This window comes from Bacillus rossius, chromosome 10 (genome assembly GCF_032445375.1).
Source record: "Bacillus rossius redtenbacheri isolate Brsri chromosome 10, Brsri_v3, whole genome shotgun sequence".
NCBI lineage: Eukaryota > Metazoa > Arthropoda > Insecta > Phasmatodea > Bacillidae > Bacillus > Bacillus rossius.
In genome coordinates, this window is record NC_086337.1 from 45,504,867 (window position 1) to 45,526,882 (window position 22,016).

At 33.0% G+C, this 22,016-nt stretch overlaps 1 protein-coding gene across 1 annotated transcript; it reads right to left on the reverse strand.

The window, feature by feature from the left end:
• Window positions 1-1,825: 1,825 nt before the first annotated feature.
• Window positions 1,826-19,626, reverse strand: LOC134536068 (major facilitator superfamily domain-containing protein 10). Its single transcript, XM_063375599.1, has 9 exons — window positions 18,878-19,626; window positions 17,451-17,554; window positions 16,434-16,592; window positions 15,759-15,941; window positions 15,566-15,671; window positions 14,645-14,865; window positions 11,533-11,623; window positions 9,451-9,588; window positions 1,826-8,038 (listed from the first exon to the last, which is right to left on the reverse strand). The coding sequence occupies exons 1-9, from the start codon at window positions 19,227-19,229 to the stop codon at window positions 7,941-7,943; spliced, it is 1,452 nt and encodes a 483-aa protein (XP_063231669.1). The 5' UTR covers window positions 19,230-19,626; the 3' UTR covers window positions 1,826-7,940.
• Between the last annotated feature and the right edge of the window lie 2,390 nt (window positions 19,627-22,016).

Below are 22,016 nucleotides of genomic sequence, written 5' to 3' on the forward strand. Positions count from 1 at the left end.
AAAAAAAATTTTTAATGTTTATTTCATTGCTATTTGTTAACTAACTGATGTAACACAACATCTGTGAGTAATTTACCTGTTACATATTTATGGTAATTAGAAATGTTTTAGAAATGGTGATGAAATGATACATTGATATCACCTTTGTGTGTTCAATAGTGACAGTGATTTGTTGATGATGTAAAATATATTTTATTGCAAACTATGTAAAACATTTTGTACTTAATGACATGTGTATTATTTTTAATAAATGTTTCTAAAATGAATGAAATAGTGAACTTAACCCACATAAATTCTCCAATTTTCAGACACCCCAAATTGCACTCAGTAAATTAGCAAAATATAACAGCACTTTAGAACACTTTACCAATGTTTCAGAATTAAATTGCTAGTTTGGTTCACTTAAATAGAGAAAAACTGCTTAGTATTGTTTTGTGAATTTTTTTTCAGTCTGGTTAAGAACTAAATGCAGATGAAATTAATTCTATTGATAATTACAATCTTAGCTTCACTAGCAAATTGCCAACAGTTGGATTGAAGTGGCAAAATGTATTTGGATCACTATATACATTTACGCATTTCTTAAAGGTGGGTTTATGGTTCAGTTACCTAAAAATTATAAACTGACCTATATGTTGAAAAGCACACAGTTAAGTAGTACTGCAAATTTCCAGTTTATGACCTAATTAGTTGTAGTTTATGCAACCTAATGAATATGGGCAAGAATTGTGCAATGTTAAAAAATTTTTTTTTAAAATGTGTAGGTGTCATTTGCAAATTTTGAAGTCAGTTTGGTTAAGAAATGCTGCTTGTTGATAGATTCTTAGATGTAGCAATTCTAACATGAATTATGTATTTACAGTTACAATATCAGTCATATGATTGTAATTGAATGTTTGAATTGCAGTATTTTACCATGTAACCTATAATTTATACACAATCACAAGCACAAACATTAACCTTTAAAATATAAAAACTATTACAGGAAAAATATAAGCACTTACGATCTGAGAACACCAATTTGTTAACAGCAAAAACAACCAGACACACTTCAGAATAATCAATCTCCTGAGTCAAAATACAAAAATTAAGATTCTGATCAAAGTGGTTTTTACTTTTTGAATAATTTTTCTCCTTAGTATTTTATTATCAATTGAGATGCTGCAATTTATTTAAAATTATATTTGAAAATTTTATTTTAAATTGTTTAGTTAAATTTATTTTAATTCTTATTTTTAATTCCTTCTGCCCTACGTCATAACCGGCTTTTGCCAAACAAACAGCATTTCGTGTCAACATGTTCTACTGTGCTCTGATGGGTGCTTTTCCATGGCTTTTAAGTATGAATAAAAAAATAAACATTAATGTTAAATTTTAAGTCATTAGCTGAATTGCACACGACTTATCATGACCCCTACAAAACGATCTAATTCATTACACTCATCTACACTGAATTATATAGTAAGCATGCAACCAATCTTATTGTGTAATTTTTAAAGAAGTCAATCTCAGACCCACCTTTATGCATTGGTATATGTAAATTAAAAAAATTAAATTATGGTGTGTTTGTTTTAACTAAAAGCAGTTCAAATGTAAAATTATAAAACCTACCTAGAATATCAAAAACTTCAATGCATTTGGCAAACTGGTTATAAGTTATTTTTGTGTATGTGTTATATTGGTAATTTGAAACTATGCATGTGAATTTATATTTTGTTCACTCTATAATGTAATCATACATGAACTACTTTTTTTAATACTACAAATAACTTTTGCTCAAGTAATACCAAAATACTTGAAAAATATAAATAAAACCACACAAAAATTCAATTTCCAAGCATTTATAACAACACAACTATGAAAAATATACAATATTTCATATTTTGTGCTTAAAAAAAAACAGTAGCAACACTCAATAACAAAAACAATAGATTCTAGATTTCAAGAAATTATCATGTAGAAACTTAAAATAAAACCAAATCTTTGATCATGTTATAAAGGTACTGAACATTATTTATAATAACACAATTATGTATCATACAAATAACAAATAAATCACCAATCTGAGCATTCTTATCACATTTTATAATACTTAAAGACTCTCATAAAATAACTCGGTGCCAAAATATTTGTTCATGCACAACATGCATACTGAATACTTATGTTATGTATTAGTAAATGTGAAAATCTGATAATTCATGGCAACCTAAAACATACAAGTAAAAAAAAATATATATTTTTTAAAAATAATCAAATAAATTGTCATAAAATTGATTTTTAATAATGTGATACATACTTTAATAACACGTAATCAGACTGACACAACAAACATTCACTAGTTTACATTAATCAGAATAATACTATAAAAATATTTATTATTTTTACACAGCCTTCGAATAGTTTGAACAAAACTACGCCTTTCATTCCTCTTTTGTGAAAATCAATTTGCCTTTGAATTTTATGTTTGGTCCCAAAAGGCAATGATACATCTCTATTTTTCAATTATGTTTTGCATTCTGAGGCAGAGATGCTATAAGAGCAAAACGTAAGTAAAACACACACATACACTAACCTGTTGCATACAAGGGTTTGACCCTGAACTAGTATGTCACCTATACAAAATATCAAACTTAGATACCTGGTCTTTCATTATGAATTTTCCAATGGACAGTTTATGCAAAACATTCAGTTAACTACTCTTTTCGAGCCGGAAATCCATATTTAGTTACCCAAGTATATAAGTTTGTGAAACAATAATAAACAGTCGTAATTTAAAGTCAAAAATGTTTTCCAGACAAAAAATACTTAAATAGACAATAAATAATTTTTCCTTTAAAATATAATTTTATTCAAAGATTGCTGAATGGTAACTATTCAAGTACAACAATCAACAAAAAAGGTTAATTCTGAATGCAAGTACATACATATACCATCATTAAGAAATAGGAATGATTTCTACAAAATAAAATTTGCACTACCTTGAAGTATGAAGAAAAAAAATTATTTTTTTAACACTTTTTAACTCAAGGTATTAAATTTTGGTGTAATTTTGCAGTTATATAATTTTTTTTTGTTTTTACTCTCTATAAAATAATTGAAATGCTTTTAAAAGTATGAAACACACAAACCGAGCAAACTAGATTAATTTTGGTTACAATATGTATGAATAAAAAGTATTTCAAATCCAAAATTTATAATGTATTTAGTCATTCATGCACATAATAGCATATTAACAAAAAATTAAAATAAAACATGGTTTTTATAAGATGCTTACAAAATAGCTCATAAAAATAATCCTACAGAGTTAACATACACCAAAATGTAAAAGAGCTTTATATAAAAATTAAGAATGGGCCAGGATGGGACCACGATGGGCGGAAAGAGACAAAAAGCATAGAGCCACTGTCAAGCCGAGCTCCAGTGGGCGAGAGTAAACTGTGAACTAATTAAACTGTGATCAATTTTGTGGACAGTCATTTAGATTTTAATTATTTAGGAAAAAGTGTAAATACTAATAAATAAATAAATTCTAATTAAATTGATTAAGACTATCCTGCTCGAACATATATTTCCCACAAGTAACAATACAATAAGCAAAATCAAACATAATATGAAACAGATCTACTAATCGCAGGTTCGTGCTGGTTTTTGTTACAGAAATCTTTTCAGGGATATGTCCACATAATTTAAATGGCCGGTCTCTAACTATTTATATTTAATGTCCCACTATAAAATGAAGCGAGGCATCAAAAAAAAATTCAAGCTAGCAAAAGACTCATAAAAATTGAAGTTTTGGAATTTTTAGCCTAATGTTTAGTTAGAGACTTTATAATTTATATTGTGACTTTCATGACCAGTCCTTCAATTTAGTTACGTTTCATGACCTGTAAATACACTGTTTATGAATCAAATGATTAAAACTATATTAAGGTCAAATATTAGAATATTACCATTAGGGATGGGCCAATCAAATCCTCAAATCCTTAGTATTCAAAGGATTCAATATTCGAGGAAAATTATTCAAAGAAATATATTAGAGGAAATAAAGTAAATTAAAAATTCAACACTGATAACCTCTGAAGTTTACAAAGTCAATATTTTTCTTCATACCTAGCATGTTACAATCCCCCAAGATATTGTACTTTTCAAATGTAATTATAGAAACAAAAATACATAATGTACTGATTCTGGAAACTTAGTTCATGAATAAAACATTTAAAGGGTTAAATTTTTGAATATTTTACACAGTTAAAATTTTTCATTTCTTATGCATTATTTTATTTTGGACCCTTGAACTTACATTCGGATTTGAGGGATATATTCAAAGTACTTTTTGGGATTCAAATTCCAGATTCTGATTTGAGAAAATTGGGATGTGACTCATCACTAATTGCATCTCAATTGTAAGGTCAAAATAAAGACCAACCAAGGTCAACAAAAGCAAACGGAAAACTTAGCGAAAGGGAAGAGCAAAGAATATGAAATAATACACTCATTATCTTGTTCCTACCTTACATGGTCTAAGTTAACTTGTAGTTGAGGAATACATGATATCTTTACCAGAAGCCTGCACTTTGCTGTCTATCGGGTTATCTGAATATGGATACGAGTTTTTGGAATTTTATATGCTATTGAAAATAGCATTTTTGATACATAAAAGTCATGGTTACAATAGTATCAACATTCTTATATTACAGTTTGAATAATGACTACATAGCAAGCATACATACATTAATTACCTTATAGTTTGAAAACTGACTAATACACAGGCTTGTTATGGAACTGAGTAACAAAATCATAAGCATAAAATAGTAACAGAATTGTAATACTAACTACATATTTCAAACAAGTTAAAAAAACTTCATTAAAAAAAATTAATTAACTATATCACCAACAGTAATGAAAGTAAGGTTGAACATTTAGAGTAGTAGATTGATCGATTGCCCGTCTTCAAGAGTAATAAGTACATTGGTATTTAAAAAAAAAACTACTTTTTTAACCAAAATTTTTTACAAAATTGTTATAAAATAAAAACTAATAAAATCAAACAATGCAAAAGATACACATAAATATAAACACACACTCCAATAAATCTGTTTCAATGTGGTATAATTGTACCTAATACAAGACAGAGGTAGTGAAATAGTTCTGTAAAATGTACATTCATATATTCCATAAATATGTGGATAATGAACCTGTATTACCAATACATTTATACATAAATGTTAAACTGCATGGCACTTAATTCCTTCTTAAAGCACATATGAAACTTATTATTATTTTAACTGATTCCAAGACATATCCTTCAAAACAAGGCAAACATACAACTGTTTAAAATCATATCATTTATAACCTTTATTTTCATGTAAAACACTTATTCATAATGTTCATGAAATTTAATGTATAAAAATAGACCCACTGCAAAATAATTTCCCCTTAATTATGGTCCAACCTATAGACTATTTAAAAAAAAAAAAACTTAACAGTAGGACTACTTCATGTCTTTTGTAAATCATTTCTTTAATCAACATGCAAACACAAAAAAATAATGGTAAAAGATCAATCCAGTATAAAAATTAATCATTTAAGTCAAAACTTTACATTCAATTTATTTTTTAAAAGTTAGGTTTCAAATGCGTTAAAGACCGAACACAAAGTAGGGGTAGGATACTTGATTGTACTAAGATACCCTTCATGAGTGTTAACAAATATCATAATGGGACAATAAAGGAAACTCACAACAATTATGACTGGTAGATAGCGAGGCAGGTTGCTTCCTAGCTATTTTCCATTTCACGCTAGATGCTGCCAACTGTAACTAGTCTCACATACTTCCAACACATATTGTAAAGAAACACAGGGACACTCCGTGCCGCTAGGTTTGCCGACATAACTTGGCCCGCGTTTCCTACGTATATTTTCCCAAAAATATTAGTAGGTGTTACTGAAGGTATTCCTTTCTGACCTCAATTTGCAATAATATTTCAGCTACTTACCATCTTAAGCTAAGTATACATAGAAAAAAATACTGTCATGTATGTATAGTGATGTTCTGTTACGAATTTTTTTTATGATTCTTTTAAATGTGTGTTGACAAACAAAAAAAAAAAGAGTGAGAGATACAGATATATGTATGACATACTGACATGCAAATTATCACTGCAGATGCTAAACCTTATTGGTCAAAATTGGTAGATTTTTAAGGAGGTTGAAAAAAAAAAACTTTAACCTACAGCTTGGCTTCAACCCAAAGGTTGGGACACTGAATTTTATGTCAATGGTTTTGTTTAAGAGCCTAACCTACCTGGGCTTCAGAAAAAAAGTACTCAAATTAAAAAACTGCTCAAGATAGCCAGTTTTGTCTGTTTACAAAAAATAATTTGAGAATATTCTGAGGGCGGATGAGAAGTTCTGGTTGCGGATTTCGTGTTGAAACTGCATTTTTAGAAAAGTGAAAATGACTAAAAACGTTTTTGCAGAATAACTTTTAGGCATATAATTCCCGGAACAGTTACCTGAAAGCTCGACAAGAAGATTGTTGCCAATGCACACACAGCCTTGCGCTTAGAGGGATACCGCGCTAGAAGCACCAGCAAGCGTCGCACTTATCATCCCGCCTCTAACACAGACACACCCCTGACTAGGCATGCTCCTTAAGTACAATTTCAAACTACTGTTTCAATACATAAGCATTGCATACCATGTCCCCCCCCCCCCTCTATTTTGTCACCAAACAATATGTCACATGTTATTTGTATTTTTAAATGACAGACAAATATTCACAATTAAAATTTGTGCTTGGTTAATTGCATCACTGTAACTACTAATCATTTCAATTTCTTCAACAGCTACATAATGCATACATCTTAACTTCTTTAGCACATTTAAAAAAAAAATCTATATAAATATATTTAAATAGAAAATAATTAAAAACCTAACATGGTCGGTGATAGGTACCAAGCTTTAATTGGCAGTCTTTCAATAACGAGTTACTATCATGTGTTATTTACTGCATCAAATGCAGAAAATTATAACTGATTTTTGTCTGTTGGAATTGATAATAAACCATAATTTGACATACAAGGTTTTTGCATCTACAGTGACAAAATACTTAATTTCCTTATTTTCAAATAGTCTAGGATCTATCCTAATGATTGGTTAAAATATTTGATGCTTCTGTTATATATAATTTATTTTCATGATATTTCCTATTTTCTTCAATAAAACTTTGTTTACATTACATACAATCTGTTGATTCCTTCTATAATCAAGTCTAAATACATCAAAAATGGCAGCTAGAAAGTGTAAATTACATTACGTTTATTTGTGAAGACCTTATACGTATCTCTATGGAAAACAAAATTTCTAAATTATGGGGGAAACCTACAATTCACAAAGATTTTCAACATATTCGAATACAGTATTTGCCTTTGTGTAACTTCAGGATTTTATGAACTTCATATGTAATCAACCATTTAAACATTTATCTATGCAATAACATGGGTTAGTCCCTACTGTGCTTGCAAACAGCTTGCCTCAGTAATGACAGGGACATTAAAATCTGATGTAGGCTTCCCGCAATTATGAGTAGTAAATAAAATAACTGAATGAATTTAATATTTGTTTAAACCTGAAAAAACCTACCAACCAAACTAATTCAGACAATAGTCTCATAAACCTGCCAACTTTGTTAACGAAATCAGCTAATAACTTGGGTAAGTAATACTCAAAAAAATAAAAACTATGTAAAAAAAGTTAACATGTATACAAATATGCATTAAATACATCTAGCACATATTACCTGCGTACAATTTATCTTATAAATGAAACTTTTCATTAATTCGAGAGCTTATGGCATTGTGGTAACTTAGGCCAGATCCTTGATGACATCTTTTGAAACCAACAGCATCTTGCTGAAAACAACAAAAGAGGTGTCGCATTTACAACTCCGCATAAAGATTCTTCAGCATTATCCACGGCCATAGCAGAAGCACCGCCCCTGTGAGGTAGGTTGGCGCTGGTCCCATGATCCAATACGCTGTGAACACAAGGCAAAGACCAGCCGTCAGCGGGGTGGCTCGAAACTTCAGTCAGGAACCAGTGAATCTAAATGTGACAACTAGCTGCTAGTATCATTATGCCAACCAGACGTCTAAAACAACGGTTCTGTATTTTTTAAATTATGTAACATACTGTTCAAATTAAGGATGGCAAGATTAAATTTTTGTCAAGAAACACAGTGAAACACTGTTACGGGGAAGAGTAGGAACTGAACAAAACTATACTTGTTTCAAGGTTTTTGGGGCAAAATATTTTCTATAATTTTATTTTCAAAATTTGGCTTCATTAAAGCATAGCATGTAGTTTCATGGAACGTAAGAAAATAACAGTGACTGGCTACAAATAGTTTACCCAGTGAAATCACTGATGTTAAGTTTAAATTCATTTGTTGGAAATGCCTACAATCTAATACTGTTCAAAACAATAGGTCATACATAGCCTTCGATAATCCCTTAAGATATGATTACATCCTCAATGAGAACAAATGTTTTATTAACATGCAATAATAAGTGATTTCCTCACCGGCGGTTACATGTCGGAACCTGTTCCTTAACACCACGCCACAGCAATGTAATAAAGCTTGGAGATATATGTATTATTTATGCCTTATAATGCCAATAGTTAGGAGATATATTTCCAAACTGCACTTCAACCAAAATTAACAACATATCTAATGACGAGTTATGTTCCCCTATAAGGGCCTCGCCTATCTGAGCACACAAACAATGTGCAGAGCTTCAGAAGAAAGAAACCATGTAATTTAATAGCTGCTTAAGATATCCTAGTGGTGTCTGTTTAAGAAAAGCATTTAGAAATGCCCTGAGGCTGAATGAGTAATTCTGCTTATGTATTTTTTATGCTGTATATTTAAAAGAGTAAAAAGGGCTAAAAGGTAGGTACATTATCAAAATAATTTTCAGACGTGAAACCATAGTAGAGATTATTGAAAGCATTCACGGCCCTTGCATTACACCTTTATCTTGAATTTTCCGCCATATAATGTTATGATTACAGCTCAGATTTCACAGTTGCCCCGTGCACTACGCGAAGACTACGCACCAATCCACAGCCTTGCGCTTAAGAGGTGATACCGCAGTAGAAGCACCAGCGAGCATCATACTTATCATCCAGCCTCACTAACACAGACATACCCTTAATTGGGAACATCTTAAAATGGTTTCGGGGTAAAGTTTTTTCGCACTGAATACATTAGAAATCACAGCTGTAATAAAAAAAAAATAATCCCAGAAAGGTGAAATGTCTATGTACAATATCACATTGATACTTTGAAAATTATCGATTGGTCAACGTTCAAGAAATTTTAAAGGATTCGAAAGTGCAGCACAGAGCAAACGTAAAAAGATGACGGAACACGGTTTGTCTCCTCACCCACGGAAGCCACGACGGGTCCGACGGCCCGGGCCAGCGCTCCCAGGGACCTGAAGATCCCCATCACCTTGCCCTTCTGCTCGTGGGAGCCGTGATTGGACACCAACGTCGTCAGGCACGGGACGACCATGGCAGTGGCTGCAGGCCCAAGGAACACCCGGGGACACACACGCATGCATCGGCACGGCGCACACACAACGTGAAGGCAGCATTCCTGAGGGATGGCTGTATCTGTGTGCGCAGTGGCGTAGCCAGGATTTGTGTATGGGGGGTGTTAAGAAGCATGGCCCCCCCCCCCCCCCCCCCCCCGTATTATAGTGGCGGGTCCGGGGGTCCTCCCCCGGGAAAATTTGGATTTTAAGGTGTAAAATAGTGCTATTTTAGCAGTTTCCGGTACTTATATTTAAATATTGTAATGGTAAAAATTTTATTAATTTTAATATGAAATTTGTTTGAGTGATGAATAAGAAATTAATTAAAGATTCGGTGCTAAGGGATGGGGGGGGGGGGGGGAACCGCTAACCCCCCCCCCCCCCCCCCCCTGGCTAAGCCCTTGTGTATGCGTTTACTGCTAACACCATCTATTGACAATTGGTCATACTAATGTGCACGCAAACATTATTTTGAGTCAGTCATATCCACGGAGATTCAGCAAAATGTAAATAACAATGACCATTGTTAACAAAAAATTACAAATTTTAATGTTGCATCGTTAGTGATCAAAATAAAAATTTGGTTATGAATACCAAAATATTCAAAATACTTATAATGAGCATTAAATACCCTCATAAGTTTAATAATATGTAATACTTTTATTAATGTTTTTCTCTGTCTCTAATTTTAAATTAAACTACTATTCATGTTTTTAACCACTTTGTTTCACACGCTAAGCTTGTGAGTCACGGTCACGGGAGTGTGAGAAGGAGACAAAATCGCTGCGTCGTGGAAACAGAAGTAAGCATTTCGTGGAAGTCTCTGTTACCATGCGCTGTGATTGGCTGAAAATTACGTCAGCGAGCCCAGAACACTGCTCGCACAAAGGGAAGGAAGGTTGTAAAATCAGTCATTGTCCGAGCACCAGGCCGAGCGGTCGTTGTTCGGGCGGCGGGCCAAGCAGGCCTAGGTCGGGCGATGGCTCAGTGTTTTATATAATTTTTTTTATGGTATATTTAGTTTTTATTTATTCTGTTCGGAATATAGTGTAATTTTTCCATGAATTGAAAAAAAACATTGTGTATAAATTTCTTTTTTCTTTATGACCTGCAACCTGTATGTTCCACTCATCACCTAATTTGGAGCTAGCCGGAGGTGGTGGGTGGTGACAACCGAATGACATAAAGACATGACATATTTTTAATTAAATTGTAGAACCCTATTTTATTTTAAAATGTAAATGTAATTTATTGAAATTCTAATATGAATATCAAAATTGTTTGAGATAAATTAGCAACACCATCATCAAAATTTAAGCTCCAAGAGTTGTTTATTTTTCAAATACTCTGGGGGAGGGCCCCATACCACCCTTTTTGCTGGGGTATTCCATAAACCTTTCTTCAAAATGTTAGGATCCTGCAAAGTCTTAGCACAAGTGTGTCTTACAAACAATAAAAATTACAAAAAGAGCAGACACAACAATAAACACTACACAACACTGAAATTACTACAGCAAGCCACACTACAGCCTAACTTTATCCTCAAAACTTGTTAAAGAATATTAAATATAACCTTTTATTTCAAATCAATTTTAAATATTGTTGTCTACTATTTTTATTCAACAAGTTATGTGAATGTAAATAATCATTCCAGTTCCTAGAGAAAAATAAATTAATTTTACAACTATGTTTATCTGGTAAAAAATAAATGAGTTTTTCGTACTCGTAAGGAACAAAAAAAAATAAAAAAAATATAATGAACTCATTTAGCATGATGAATGAGATACCAGCCATAACATCCACCATATTAATGTAGTGCTATTTTGCACGACACATTTATTTCTGTCTTTATATTCCATGCGATGTCTTAAGAGGTATTCAAGTACTGTAGACCACAGGCAGGCAAAAAAAGTAAAAATAATAAACTTACACACAGAATATATGAGCAGCCCAATGTAAAGCAGTACTGGAGAAGGTGCGAGACCAATGCATACGTAAGAAGGCACAATGAGTAGCAATCCCTGCAACAGAACTCAAGTTAGACTTGCATGTTCATTAACTAGTTAAAACACATCAACAGATATCTAAATTACAAAGAAAGTGGAAAGTACATAAGATAAAACTAAATCTACAGTAAAAAAATATTTAATTTGTGGTGTGATTTATTATTAGAGAAGTGATATGCATGCATAAAAACCCCACAAAGGTAATAACAAAGTGCATTTTATTTCAACTCCCCAAATATTTTTGCATATCTCAAAATAAGTGCAAAAAAACCTATGTATCCCTCTACCATAACTGTCCTATAAAGAAACTCAAGTTTATAAACTAGATCTCATGCATCTCAGCTTTGAACAGATTCCATAATTGCAGCACTGTCATATCTTTAAAAACATACCATAAAACAAAGTTGCTATCCACGTCTGTTCGCTTACTTCTTCTAAACTACACATGCAGTTTTCACTATCACTTAGAGATTTTCTTCCAAAAGGTTTATGTGTACAATACATTCATATTAAATTTATAAATAGTACAGAAATCTTAAGGTTTTGTAATCAAGTCATAAAAACATGCTCTTAGGGTGCTTAAATGGCTCCTGCTGACTTATACATGACTGATACATCAAATAAATGTACTACAGACTTGTAGTTATAGTGACTTTTCAGCCTCACCGTAAAACATTTAGCCAACATTTCCTTCACCAGATGCAGTAAGCACTTACCGTGTTTTATCACAGAATCGTCGCACGCGCGTAATCGTCGCAATCATATTTTAGGCTGTCAAAATTGGGATAAAAAAACTTCTCGCGTAAACGTTGCATGATGTTTTTGGTCCCGCTAGTAGATACCAAACGCTTTGTGTAGGTATATTTTCCATATAAAACGATGTATTTTAAAGTAGAAATCTAATATTTATTCGTTCATTACCACTCACTTAATAAATTAACGGAAAAATACGACGTTGTTTGGCGTGTAAATTTTCTTACAAAGACGTTTTTAAAAGTTATTTCCTTTATCTGATCGTCTGTGTCGCCGCGGTGTAGGTATAATCTAAAATTTAATTTCGGTCAATACCACTTATTTATTTAATTAACGGAAATACAAAGTTGTCTGACGTGTAAATGTTCTTTTAAAGACGTTTTTAAACGGTATTTCCTTTATCTGATTGTCTGCGTTACCGCGGCGTACCGCTTATAAAAATGTAGCCAGCACATCATTCATGTTTGGTTATGTTGCTTCCCGTATAGAGTGCGCGCACGTAGTCGAATATCGATATCTCGCCGATTGGATCCAACGCGCGCGCTCTCTGTCAGGTGCCGAGTTAACTACATTTGATAGCCCGCATTCTTTCGTGGCAAGTGTGTACACTACGACACGTTAGTTCACACATTCGCGCTAGAGTTTTGGTTTTTCTATTTAAAGTTGAAGAAAGGTTTTTGTTTAAGGAATTATTAATATAGATTGTTTGGCGTGCTCTTGTATACTCCGCCTTTTTTTAATTAAACGTACTTTCCATGAACGGGATTTGTTTTTATGAATAACTTTACCTAACAAAAAAAATTTTTCCGCACAATGGTCGCACCCCTACTTTTCAAACTTGATTTTAGAATAAAAACCGCAACGATTATGCGAGAAAACACGGTATTACAATAGCCATAACAACTAATTATACTAAAACCAAATTTTTTTTCTAATAAAATGTTTGTTTTAAATAAAGTTTCCTGAAAATTTTGGCCTACGTGAAGTCACTGAAAAAATAAAACCTGACATAAAAATTTTATCCAAAACTAACTCTCTACAATGGAAAATTTGTATTGTTTCAGTTGGTAGTTGATTGAAAAATCATTACAGACAAAAATGTTTGGTGCTTTAGGTGAAGAAAATGTTTCCTTAATTTTATATACTGAAACTGAAAAACAAACTACTTTAAGAGGGTGCCTCCCATTTCAGGTCAAGATTTTATATTTACAGTAATTTCAGATAAACTTGTACACTTTTTCAAAATTCAACTGCTTAACTTTTATGAAATGAAAAATATGTACAGTGCATACTTTTTGCATAATTAGCTGCCAAAGTTACATTTTTAACATTTTTGGGTTGTACAAATAAGGAGAATTTAATTTATTGAAAAAATTAAACTTTTTTAGGTAACTGCAAAACTACTGGCTACTTCAAGAAATGGTTTGAATTTCTTTCAGAAAATATTAATTAATTTTACCTGGCATTTGAAAATTCTCAAATTTGTTACGATTTTGACAGCCAAGAAACACGAAATGAGTGTTTGTGTTAGAAATGCAAACCATATCATGAAGTAGCCAGTGGAAATGCAGATAAACCCAAAAAAGTTTCAGTTCTGCAATAAATTAAATTCTCCTTATTTGTACAACCCAAAAAAAAAAGTTAGAAATGTAACTTTGGCAGCTAATTATGCAAAAAGTATGCGCTAGTATAAATTTTTCATTTTGTGAAAGTTAAACAATTGAAAAAGTCTACAAAAGTTTATCAGTGATTGATTTAATTAAATATAAAATCATGACTTGAAATGGGAGGCACGCCCTTAACCCACACATCCAAGGTTTGACAAACTCCATGTGTCACTGAGTGGATAGGATTTACTCTACGTTTTTCAGGAGCGAATGATGAGCAGCTTGGGAACTTTCACCCCTTCAGGGCGCTGCAGTAACGCCCTGTATCGTCTTAGGTTGTTATTTGCACGTTAGAGCGCAGCACTGTCGCCCGCTGTCATTCCCCGCACCCAACATTCACTGCAGCTCAAGGTCGTTCAACAGGAGTTTGTGGGTCACAAAACTGTAGGGATGAGAGGTGGGGCAGAGGGTGGGTGGAGGACAACGCATGTTTGAGGGAGGGTGTTTGAAGAGTTCGACACTTGTCCGCTAGGGACCACCACAAGTCGATGCCCTAGAGATGGCGATTGCGGCGGTGAATTAACCAACTACCTCAAACCGTATTAGAAATTTTAACCTGGGCTGGCGACTTCTGTACAGTATGTATATATTCAGAGGTTTCAGCGACCGCTCTCACCCGCACGGCGGTGGCCCGCATCTTGTCCTGGGGTAAGCGGCGCACGTAGCCCCCCTGCACCGCGGCCATGGTGAAGCCCGTGGTGAAGAACATGAGCCCCTGCTGCATGGAGGTGTAGTTGAACTTGTGGTGGGTCAGGAACGTGATAGTGAACTCCAGCCCCGAGTACAGGAACAGGTACACGAAGTAGATGAAGCCCAGCCGGCGGAGTTCCGCCAGTTCTGCGGAACCAGCAGGAGCTCACCGTCTCTCCCACACCCTTGTTACTGCCGGAGACAAGACTTTACGGTTTCACTTTTCAACCAATTTCATTTGTTAAAATAGGAGATTTTGGTACTATCGTTTTCATTTTTTTTTTTTTTTAAGAATTCTTTTTATTCATAAAGATAGCATATTACTGAACACATATGAGACATAAATGTTTTACGGTAATTATTTATTTGTAGTCATTTCATTTTTAATACAGCTCAAGTTGGAAAGTACACGAAAAATACCTGTTTTTAAATATTTGATAATATACATGTATGTATATTTCACTACCAATAATTCAGTTATCTGCCCTCCTCCAACAATTTTTTTTTTGTTTTGTTTTCTAACACTTCTATATTCAAGTAAATGTCCATAGTAAAAATTACTCTGCCAGTTTTACATGAATGATGGATACATATATGTACAATAGCTTTACTCTGCTTATTGACTCGACAGTTCTTTTGGAATTCTCTGTACAATCCACAGCTAGATATTAATCAGAGAGAAGCAGTGAGACCGAATTAGGTGCAAGCCGGTCAAAAGGATGAAAGGTCTCAGACTGTGGAAATGGCCAATCATCATACTGCAGGGGGAAACGTCTACAGGGCAAAAGAGTCTAGCCTGTGGCAAGATTAACACATGACAATCGTAGCTCCGTTGATAGAAACTAACCTTTCTTGGGCATGTTCTGAACTGCGCTGAATTTGAACAGCTCAAAAGGGTTTATGTACGCAGCCGCCTGGCTCACGCTGTTCGCCACAGACTTCGCTCTTCTATTCTGCAACAGTGCATCGTTAACTCCTGAGGGGCACAAAAAAAATCATTGAATCACATAATTTATCATAAAATAAATTATTTTACTAACCTTTGGAAGTGATTCTTTGAAGAAGTATACTACGAAAATTATATCAAGGATGACGAGGCTCAGAGCAAATAAGGCGGGATAGACATACCAAGCTCCTGCTTGGCTGTGAGACCATCGAGAGAAAACCGCTCCAATCACGGGTCCCAAAATGAAACCCACAGAAAAAGCAATACCAACAAGTGCCTGGAAAAAAAAATTACAATACAAAAGTTGTATTATATATATATTAAAAATTCTTTAAATGCAAGGCAAAAAACTAACTACTTTTTGTTATATTTCATACAGTTAATAATTATGACTATACATTAAACTTTTTACCTAACATTATCTAAAGAAATACATTAAAAATTACATTGACCGACATACTGAGTCTATTTTAATAATTCTTACATGAAATATAACTTAACATTGAAAACATGGTTTCAGTACTTAATGTTAACCTTGGAATTGTTTAATATAAATTCATACATTTTATATGAATGAAATGTGATTATTTAAAACTTTATCTGGTAATCTGACTTATAAAACTGTATTATGTGAATTCCTATTGTTTATCTTTCACAATGTGTTCAATTGAAAAAAAAATTTCATGAGCGCCACCACGTAACAGTGTTTTCTATAATGCAAAATCAACACTCTCTTAAAATACACTGAGTCACACGACAGTATACTGACCATGCCTCTACCTCGCGTGGCAGTGGAGGACACATCGGTAATGATGGCCATTGATAAACTGACGTTCCCTTTGCAGATGCCACCTACCACCCTTGCCAACACGAACAAGGCAAAACAGCTGGACACTGCCCACAACACGTAGGACAACGCTATACCAACCTGCCAAAAAAAAAAAGATCAAATAAGTCTGTTACAGAAGCACACGCACTCATACAAAAATATGTCCCCACACACTCAATTACTATATACAGCCACTTTAAACTTAAGACTATTACATTTTATGTTCAAATGTTTCTCCAGCATAATGAAAATTAATTTTTTCTAAGTGCAAAAAATTGAATGTGTACAGCTAGACAAATAATAAATTTGTAAAGGAATATTGTAAGTAATTCTAAAATGTTAACAAAATAATTTTGGAAACATATAAAATGTAGCTAGATCTTGGGTTGTTTCCATTGGTTAAATTAGCCAGTCTATCCATTCAAAAATTACTAAAATAAAAATGACAGGCACATTAATAGGAATGATACCAATAGAACTAAATTGTTCTAGCAGATGTCATTTAGAAAACTACCTTATGTAATACAACCAAACATTATTTTATTTCCGAGCAAACTTCAGTTTTCAATTTTTCACGCATTAAAAAGTTTTTTTTTTTTTAACCCTATCATAAAAAACAAAAAACTACTTGCTCACACTGCGAGTGAGTGATGTAACAGCACTTACTGACTAAACCATAGTTAGTCCCAGCTTTGGCCATGGGGAGTATGCAGACTAATTGCTCGTAGTAAAATAATAATGTGTTGTAAAATTACCTGTAAATCGTTTTTTTTTTATTTTTGTCCATTTGACCATATAAATGTTTTCACACAATTCTATGACAGAGAGTAAAAGGATAATCCTTCATGTAAAAAAATTTAATGAATCTAAAATTTTACTATATAACATCTATTTGTTCTCATTTACGTAATGCTCACATCTTACATTAAATGAACTAATGATCTACCTTATTCTTACCAGACATATCAGAAGCACTGGTTTGCGGCCATAAACATCTGATACACCTCCTACCAATGGAGACGCTAAAAACTGTAGGAAAGAAAACAATGACCCAAGGAAACCTGGAAACAAAGAATAAACAAATTATAACAGTTTCCAAAAGGATTAAATAATACAATGCAAACATTTCACGTGTTACAATGCTAGATGAAGAAAACTACATGGTGACCAGTCCAACAAACTGTGTTTTTACACTGGTTGAGGTTTTCCATGACATTGCCATTCAAGGTATAATACAGTTCAGTAAAGTGAATTTCAAATAATATCAACACTTGAAATATCTGGATAATTGTTCCGTATCACGAATCCAAGTTTATCCATTGAACCTGATGGCATGATCCTGTAATATTGATCCTGTGATACATGATGCTTGCTGTTTTAATTTAGTATGCCGAAAGATCCCGCACATAAAAACTTGTCGTATAACAATGAATAATGATCGTAAGTTGAATACAAAATATTTTTTTCCTTTTTATTCAACAAAGATCATAATTTATTGTTATATCACAAGTTTTGGTTTTGTACAGGATCTTTTGATGTATTAAATTAAAACTGCAAGCATCAAATAACACAGGATCAAAATGTACAGGATCATGCCATCAGGATACAAAACTTTTACCAAATAACTGTAATTCAGGAGTTTGAAAAATTTTCCAAACAAATAAATTAAAATTCTGAAAATTTTTTTGTCTTGGGCAACTCTAAAGTTTCTTAACCCTCCTGAAAAATTGTGTTGGTGAATTCAATTTTTTTTTGCATTCTTAATTACTGATTTGCTCCACCGTACTTCCCAGAATGTGAGAGGTGTGAAAAAAGTGTTGCATTTGATGTTAAATTATTTATTTAAAATACATAAGGGATAAAATGCTGCAGGTGTGCCCTCTTCGCTTACACTGTTCATGCTCTGAGAAGCAAAGTTGTACAAATAAAAATTAAAATTAGAGATGCTGAATTTAATTATAACCTATTGCAGATAGCTTTTTTTAAAAAAAAAAAAAAAGCAGAAGCATATGTAACACCTCAGAATAGCTGCATCTGAGAAATAAGGCCAAAAATAATTAAAGTGAAAGGTTGGTTAGGTTACATCACCTATATTAATAATATGTGGAATCATTGTAAAAGCATATTTTAATTCTTAGATTTTACGTATTGTTAATGTAGTTGACATAACCTAACCAACTTTGCATTTAGTTAATATTAGCCTTGTTTTTCAGAAGCTGCTACTCTTCGGTATTACTTAGGTATAATTTTTTTCTTCATCTTTTTTTAATTCTTTAACTTAAAAAATAAAAGAATGATAATTTTAAACATTACAATTGACGACACGTGGAACTTTTAAAATGGTACTTGGCCTTAAACAGAGACCAACCTAAGTGGTAACTTACCTCCAAACAAAACAGAATCAAACCTATCCGGAGCTCCAACGAGAAGTTGGAAATACTTGATTTTGCTCAGTAGCCATGGGTACAAACTGCCAGGACTGTCGTTTGTCCTGTAGTGATCCAACAACGACGGTAGCAATGGAAGAATCATAGTGAACGCCAACAGATCCAGAAGTAGTGATACGAACACAATGTACACTGCCGGATCAGACCGAAGGACCGGATTTTTCTCTAGATTTTGGCTTCGCTTATCATTGGAATCCCCCGGTTTTTCATTTAAAGCGTAATTGGTTCTGCCAGTCACAACTGAAGACCGCACGTTCGATGTCAGCTTTGATGAATAACTTTCTGTCATTGTGCCCTCGAATCACAAATATACACGTTCCGTTTGGATGTTAATTACTCAAAAATTGTTAACACTGTTGTGAGTTGCCTTTGACTCGTGAAAGGTTTGCACCAGACTTTCACTTGGTACGTGAAAGTGACCTACAAGAAAGAGGTAGTGCCTGCAATATGTACACGTTTACACGCTGTACTAAAAAATAAAATTTTTAAAAAAGTCAGCTCAAACACAGTTCACAGTTCACGATAAATATAATTAAGTCACTACCATCACTGAACAATCGTAGTCTCTCCCTTATTGCAAACTAGAACCACAAGTCCTTACATCATTGATTACATAAAATGTAAACAAAAACAAGTTTGACAAGACTAGTTCAAGGTCACCAACATTTTAAAATTATAATGCTAATGAAAACTAATTTCCCGTTTGGAGCACGAGTTTAAACTATTTTAACTTTAATAAAAACAAATATATATATTTTAATTAAAACAAAATATGACAAAATAAAAATGAATAGCCTATGCTTCAACTAAATACTCGACGAACACGATATACATACAAGTATGCAAAAAAAGTACAATTGATTTTACCAAAGTGTATTCATTTAATCGGCTCTTCCTGCTATTTCTGCTCTTCAAATGTTCTTAAAACATTTTGGCTAAGATCCTGAGTTTCTGCAGAGCGCGAAAAGAACAGAAAACAACACATGTAGTTCCCTACATCCTCAATAGATAGCACTAGCTGTACGGTTGAGCGCTTGAGTGGTTAGATTTTTTAAAAAAAGTGGGGGGAGGCTTTCCCTAGAATTTCGTGTCGCCCAGCGTGGTGTCAAATTTATGACGGGTCTTAAACAGAGGGGTGGGGTAGGGAAAAGAAATAGTTTGCAGATCTAAATATTACTATTTTCGGAACATTAAGTTCAAACCCGTAAGTAACCGAGTGCAAACCACCAAAATTATAATAAATTTATTTTGTGCATGTATGTGTGTATATCTATATATATTATGCATGTGTTAGACACACGAACACAAACAAATCTAAATAACACTACACATATACGATATACATATTGTACGTGGGTTGGTGGCGAAAACTCTCTACCTTCGTCTCTTTTGCAAGTTACGCAAGGTAACATTATAAATATAACTTATTATTAAAACCTTTTCATAAAGTATGGCGTTCTAATCCTAAATAATTTCATTGACGAGATGACACTAGTATTCTCGTTCACAGCGGATCACGACATCAATGAAGTTGGCTAATAATGCAGTTTTCCTGCCTGTACACACACATAAAAAACACACACACACACATAATCTCCCCAATTGCAAGAACCATTAAAAAAAATCTAAGTATTTATTTGATATTTGAAGCCCGTATGTTTGCAAAAAAATGTATTTAAATAAAATTATTATTATTTCGTAATAATCTCAAAAAATCAACGAAATTATAATATCTATGTACTTAAGTTGTTGAACTGAAGGAAAGGTTCGAACATAATTTAAAACATAATTATAAGAAAAGTGAAATCTCTTGTTGTAGGATATATTTTGTACTGTAACAGTTAAAACATAATACATGTTTTATACTATTACATGTAGAAATATAGAAATAACACATATATTCAAAATAAAAAGACCGAATTCCAAATTTTGTTACAATAAAAATTACAAATAATTAAATAGCGATGTTACTGCGATGTGCACAAATATTAAATAAAAACTTTCTGTAGTTGTGTACTCAAAGAAGTTCATATTTAATAATCCCGATGATTTAATTATGTTTCTGAGGGTTTCAATGTAGCCTATGAAATAAAACATTTATAAGCTACTACCAAGAATTCCGTACTCAGGAGTAGGTACCTACTGCAAGTTCCGATAAAATATAGTTGTATTCAAATAATATGAATATTTTAAATAAGTAAACAGATCTCACAAAACTAGTGTCATCTAAATTTAAGGTCAGTACTAACATTATCCAAAATTCCAGCGATGTCAGTATGAAATGTATTTTTTTAATTTGACATCTCCAAAACTATCATTGATTTAGTACTTAATTTAAGATTTGGAAAATGCCTATTTGCAAACAGTTGTTTGAATAACTTTCCAGTATTAGCTGCGCATATTAAGCACGGTAAAACAAAAACAAACAAAAAAAGCCAAAGTGAAATAACAAGGTTAACTTTTCTGTAGCTTTAAAATCAAATAAATAAAATATTATACAATAACTTTATGCTTGTAAACACACATATTTTAACTAAATACACTATTTTATTTTATTTCATTTCAAAATAACTTTACCATCGACAGCACAAGCTCTTTACATTTTTTTTTACTAGTCTATAGGTATTTCTATATAATTATTGTACTGCGGGACTGTAAGTTTGTTTGCAGAAATTCAACTAAAACATTGCCAGACTAGTTATACAAATTATATTTCACTGTTATGAAATTACATAATTCATGCTGAACGAACAACATAAGAACACATAAATTTGTTCGTTACCGAGGTTACTGCACGTACTGCACGTGTTGATGACACACGAAACTACAGTAAACTCGTTGAATAACATCATGTCAGTGTTAAGAAGACTGCAAGTATCCGCTCTACCACTCTGGTTCTGGGGTAGAGCGCCTGCCTTGTGACTTGTAGGACCCGGGTTCGCGCCCCGGCTCCTCCAAGGCGGATTGCCCAGACAAAATGGTGGCATTTTCTCTGGTAGGAATACAATCCCTTGTAACAAGACAGGCTACCAAAAAAACGGTGGTGTGGAACAGAAAAAAACCTTCCAGGTGGCTT